This window comes from Limulus polyphemus, unplaced genomic scaffold (assembly GCF_000517525.1).
Source record: "Limulus polyphemus unplaced genomic scaffold, Limulus_polyphemus-2.1.2 Scaffold12336, whole genome shotgun sequence".
NCBI lineage: Eukaryota > Metazoa > Arthropoda > Merostomata > Xiphosura > Limulidae > Limulus > Limulus polyphemus.
In genome coordinates this window covers 1-6,464 of record NW_013677946.1, presented here as the reverse complement: position 1 = coordinate 6,464, position 6,464 = coordinate 1, and the positions used below count along the sequence as shown (strand labels likewise).

Below are 6,464 nucleotides of genomic sequence, written 5' to 3'. Positions count from 1 at the left end.
GACCTAGCTACCATCACAGACTGGGGGACCACTTCTTTCGGTAAATAGAGAATAAAACCAAGAAATGATTATACAGGGGATTAGCTACAGTCGCACGCTGGGGGAGGCCACCCCTTATGGTAAGTAGAACTTACTGCCACACCTCCATAATTTGACAATATATAACGTACTTACGACGAGTATACTTGTACACGAGAAATGTATTAACATATTACCACATGCAATACAAAATTTTCAGATTCTGTTGATTTGAGAATTAACAATCAAACTATTGCATTTACAGGCTGCCACAATAGTGAAAATGTAACCAAACTATTGTATTTACAGGCTGCCACAATAGTGAACATTTAACCAAACTATTGTATTTACAGGCTGCCACAATAGTGAACATTTAACCAACATATTGCATTTACAGGCTGCCACAATAGTGAACATTTAACCAAACTATTGCATTTACAGGCTGCCACAATAGTGAACATTTAACCAAACTATTGTATTTACAGGCTGTCACAAAAGTGAACATTTAACCAAACTATTGCATTTACAGGCTGTCGCAATATTAAACATTTAAAACTATTCTGGCAGCCTGTAAATGCAATAGTTTGGTTAAATGTTCACTATTGTGACAGCATGTAAATGCAATAGTTTGGGGATGTTATAAGTGATGTATATTATTGTCATCAATACATGATCCATCAATACCTGATATGGATCATCCTTGCCCTTTCTTGAAACCACCACATAGGATGGTATAAGTGATGTATATTATTGTCATCAATACATGATCCATCAATATCTGATATGGATCATCCTTGCCCTTTCTTGAAATCACCACAGAGGATGTTATAAGTGATGTATATTATTGTCATCAATACCTGACATGAATCATCCTTGCCCTTTCTTGAAACCACCACATAGGATGGTATAAGTGATATATATTACTATCATCAATACCTGACATGAATCATCCTTGCCCTCCCTGGAACCAGCACAGAGGAAGACACGAGTGATGTTCTGGGTGGTGTAGGTGTTGTCGCACTCGGTGAGGTTCCAAATTGGAAGAGTAACTTGACGGAGAACGCCACTTGCGGTCCCGCCTGCAAACAAAGTATCATTTTTCTTTTTAAACATTATTGTGAAACATTTTGTTTAGCAACTGATAAGTTATGAAGGACAGAAACAGTACAAAAAGTTTTACAGGTTTTATTTATTTGTAAGTAGTTGATAAAGCAGGTTGTGAAGCATTGAAAATATAAAAATATTTGTTTAAATGTGGGGGATTTTATAAATAGTTAATTTGTTGTTAAGAAAAAAGTTACTCAATTGGTTATATTTGCTATGCCCAACACGAGTATCGAAACCCGTTTTTTAGTGTTATAAACCTGCAGATTCACCGCTAATCCAAGGAGGGGGTATAATAAAATTTATTATTTTAACTTTATGAAAAAAATATTTTAATTTGCAGTAGTCCGGTAAATTCCATTAGTGGTTCTATTGTTGTTTTCTGAAATTAATAAGCCTGTTTATTAATATTTATTTCAAACTCCCACTAAGAGTATATAGTAATTCAGACAAAACTGCACAGGTAACAAAATAACAAAATTGAATAATAGGTTGAATAATCGCAAAGTTTTTATATATTTTTATTTAAAGATTGTTTGTTTGTAATTAAGCACAAAGCTACACAATGGACTATCTGTGCTCTGCCCACCACGGGTATCGAAACCCGGATTCTAGCGTTGTAAGTCCATAGACATACCGCTGTGCCACTGGGGGGCCTTATTTAAAGAAGGATGACGTTTCGAGCTAGCGAAATGCAATAGTTTGGTTAAATGTTCACTATTCTGGCAGCCTGTAAATGCAATAGTTTGGTTAAATGTTCACTATTGTGGCAGCCTGTAAACGCAATAGTTTGGTTAAATGTTCCTTGAAACCACCACAGAATGAATCATCCTTGCCCTTTCCCCCGCGGCTGAAAGGGCTAGCATGTTTGATGTGACGGGGATTCGAACCCGCGACCTTCAGATTGCGAGTCGAGCGCCCTAATCACCTGACCATGCCGGGCCTAATCAAGAAGTATAATTATGAATAGAACGACTTGCAAGAAGCCTACCAATACTCCACTGAAACACCCTTCAATGATGTAGGATGGAACACTTTGAGGAAGCTACTTATGAATTAAACATATCAAGAATAAACACACAAAAAGCCAGTGTAAATGCATGTTTTTTAATTATTATTTTTAGATGTGTTTACAGATACTGTTTATTTTTATTTTTGGGATTACGGCCGAAAATATCGATAACAGTGCGTGCACCCAGCTGAATCAATGGGTTTCTGTTTTATGGTATTACATACACCTCACTGAACAGATTTATTAAGTTACGTAAATTAATTACTGAGTTAATTATTAGTTCTTATCTATGTAGTGGCACAGCGGCAAGTCCGTGAGCTTATAACGCTACAAGCCGGGTTTCGATATCGTTGTTGGTTGCAACACAATATTCTATTGTGTAACTTTGTCTAAAAAAAAAACAGCAACAAAAGAATAAACTATGATTATTAATTTCAACAAGAGTTTGTTTCTTTCCAGCGACTCAGTGATATGTCTGTAGCCTTATGACACTAACAATCAGTTTTAATACCTGTAGTGGGCAGAGCACAGATAACCCATTGTGGATCTTTGTGCTTAATAGCAACCAAATTAAACCAACCAACCACAAAGAGTTTATTTTATTTCAAAAATTAAATGCAAAGACTGGATTACTTATGGAGTAAATTTTTTTATTAATGCTAAATTTCCAAGCTCATGATAGACGAATAACACTTTTCAAATAACGCTGGTTTTAATCCAATCTAATATTTCAGTGACTCTGGTGTAAACTCCTGGATAGCCTGGTTCAGCACATCGAAAACCCCAAGATGCGATTCCGATCACAACCCAGCGACCATCCGGACGTTCAATCATCAAAGGACTACCAGAATCTCCCTAAGATAACAAAAAAACCCAAACACATTAATTATATAGCTTGCTATAGCAACCAGTTTGTTTCTGTTACTAGTCGCATAGGTTTTATTTGTTTTAATTCAACGATCAGTATTATATATGAATGGAAGAAGCAAAAGTTATTACCATACAGTTGGGTGGGACACAAGTTATTACCATACAGTTGGGTGGGACACAAGTTATTACCATACAGTTGGGTGGGACACAAGTTATTACCATACAGTTGGGTGGGACACAAGTTATTACCATACAGTTGGGTGGGACACAAGTTATTACCATACAGTTGGGTGGGACACAAGTTATTACCATACAGTTGGGTGGGACACAAGTTATTACCATACAGTTGGGTGGGACACAAGTTATTACTATACAGTTAGGTGGGACATAACTTACTTTAAAATTGGGTGGGGCATAAGTTATTACTATACAGTTGGGTGGGTTATAAGTTCCTATACAATTAGGTGGGGCATAGGCTACTATACAGTTGGTCCTATATGGTTATTACCTAAGAAAATATGATGGAAACAGTGGAATCCAACTTAAATATTGCTTGTTTAAGAGTAAGGTGTTATAAACTGAAGTAATGTCCTAAATGAAACTACATAGTCACTCTTGCCCCAACCTTTATAGCAGACTTTCTCTGCGTTTTATTGTGAACATAAGTGATGTATATTATTGTCATCAATACATGATCCATCAATACCTGATCGTTATAATGTGACGGTCAATCCCACTATTCGTTGGTAAAAGAGTAGCCCAAGAGTTGGCGGTGGGTGGTGATGACTAGCTGCCTTCCCTCTAGTCTTACACTGCTAAATTAGGGACGGCTAGCGCAGATAGCCCTCGTGTAGTTTTGCGCGAAATTCCAAAAAACAAACAATAACGCGAAGCGTTACGGTCATAATGCCATACACAGATTGAAATCGGATCATTTTTTCACAGAGTTCAATGCGCTCCCTTTCTATATAAGGAGAGTGTGAAGCTCTGGGATTTTTTTAATGTAAAAATAACTGGCATCACGTGACAGATACAAATACTTACGTAACGTAATACATATTAGATCTTTTCATTGTGCCTCATCTTCCAATGAGTTCGTGGTATGTCTACAAGCTTTTAGCGGTAAAATTCGGGGTTCGAGTTCCCATGGTGGACAGAATGCAGGTATAGCCTTACACTAAAACAAACAAACATTGTGCTTCAAATCTATGAATAAAGAAACTAACGATGCTTATTATAAACAAAATACACATGCGTAGTCGACTGGTGGTAAATATTTTCGACAGTACAAAAAAATGGACGAAAATGCCAATTTAAAAATAAATTATCAGCTAGGGCTGAGTTGGTTGTAGGACTCCCTGATATGTGTGTATATATATATATCTACTATAATAATGATCAGTTTTTGACTGTCCTGAAAATGCGCATGCGCGTGTACTTCTTTTAGTAGATATTTTTACAATAACATGTTAACAACTTATCAAAGTTTTAAGAAAAAAGTCTAAAATTAGGTCGTAGAATAACATTATAAGTTTATATATTGATAGTATCAAGTACGGTAAAATTTAGCTCTAACGCAAAAAAAAAAAAACGTACACAAATTACTGTTACTTCATCTCTTTATCCAATATAGGCTGTACTTAATAAAGGCTTAACTAATGTTAAGCCTAAGACGAGTGAACTAATAGATTTCGGTGTCTGCGATTAGAATTATTTTGTATTATTCTAGAAATCCTGTATTTTTAAAGAAGCCCCCCAGTGGCACAGCGGTATGTCTGCGGACTTACAACGCTAACATCCGGGTTTCGACACCCGTGATGTGCAGAGCACAGATAGCCCATTGTGTAGCTTTGTGCTTAATTACAAAACAAACAAACAAAACAATTTTTAAAGAAACACTGACAACAAAGACGTGTGATTTTTTTCTGTGTCTTTATTCCCGAATATTCGAATAACAAAATCTAATATTTGTTTCAACTCCAAATTAAAGTTACATTCTTTTTCGTTCATTTCTAACCAACTTAATTTCACATTTTAAGACCTTTATTAATTAATTCTGGCAATAGATGGCAGTAATGCATCGGACCTAATTGATTTATATTTTTGTTTTGATTTTTTTCCCTTTCTTTTCTGTAGGACGTCTCACTATCTCTGGTCTTGTGGGTTACTCGATGACGAAACATGCTGTTATTTCGTATGCCGATGGGATAAGAAATGAAATGAGAGACTGGGGAGTTCAGACCGTCCTAATTGAACCGTCACTCTATCAGTGAGTACAAAACTTTGTATGCTGGTACATAAATGAGTATGGTTTTCCAAACTCACTAGGTAGATTATAAAGTAAAGTAACATTTTTCTAAATCATGTAAGATAGTTAAAATTATTTTATGTAAGTGTGTCTCTTATAGAGGATCTACAATACTTTTTCATAAGACAGTAAAGATTATTGTAAAAGTTTGTTTGTTTAGTTTTGTTCAAACATACATGAAGCCTATCCGCGCTAGCTGTCCCTAATTTTGAAGTGATAGACTTGAGTGAAGGTAGCTAGTCAAAAATAGTAATAACTGCCAATCACAGTAAGTTACGTACTTTTACCGAGACCCATAATAAACATGGCCATCAGTATAACTAATTATGGAAACTTTTCGTACGTTCTTACTTATAAAGATGAGAATGCATTGTTCCATCATTTAGGATATTGTTAACGATATATTCGGCTGTATTCTCAATAATATCTCACGAGATTCGGCCAGCTTAGGAGGTTTAGGTTAGTCCTAACTTATAAGCTGACAATGAAAATAAATTTTTAATATAAGTACCACTAACTATAAATGATTTATTCCCTTTGTTACTCTATCGAGAACGCTTTCACGTTCCTTTTTTGGTAATGTTCAACAATATACTTCTACACTTAGCAATAAAACCATTATTTGATTGTTCTTAGGCCAACTATGGTGTTTATGTTGAATGCTCAATATTCATGTTGATTTGTTAGAAAGGTTTGTTTTATTCTTTATTTTCTTATTGCCCCCAGTGGCACAGCGGTATGGTTGCGGACTTACAACGCTACAAACCGGGTTTCGATACTCGTATTGGGCAGAGCACAGATAGCCCTTTGTGTAGCTTTGTGCTTAACTACAAACAACCAATTTTTTTATAACTTCGGTGATACAGCAGCAAAATAGTTTAATTCAGAAGTTTAGCCAAAAGCAAAATAAAATTTACCAAGTAGTGCTTCAGCTAAGTTTTATGTATTAGGCCTAATGATTAATTTAGACTACCAATAGGCTTACTGTTACTAACGTTATAGAGTCAGTGCTTAAAAGTTTTAATAGGTAAATAAATGTTAATTAATAAATATTCGTTTGATATTTTGACACATATATTACCTACTTGGCCTTAAAACATAAAGAAAAGTAAACGTTTATTACTACCAAGTATTTTTAAACCTTTTACAGTT

General features: G+C 35.3%; 1 protein-coding gene across 1 annotated transcript in view; it reads left to right on the top strand.

Annotated features, from left to right (window-relative positions):
- Nucleotides 1–5,277, top strand: part of LOC106476972 (D-beta-hydroxybutyrate dehydrogenase, mitochondrial-like) — a gene marked incomplete at its 5' end in the record, with an annotated part of 8,386 nt that extends 3,109 nt beyond the window's left edge. Inside the window, one exon of the mRNA XM_013937585.2 lies at nucleotides 5,141–5,277. Within this exon, the coding sequence (XP_013793039.2) occupies nucleotides 5,141–5,277 (137 nt within the window). The remainder of the gene's footprint in view (nucleotides 1–5,140) is intronic.
- Nucleotides 5,278–6,464: the final 1,187 nt, after the last annotated feature.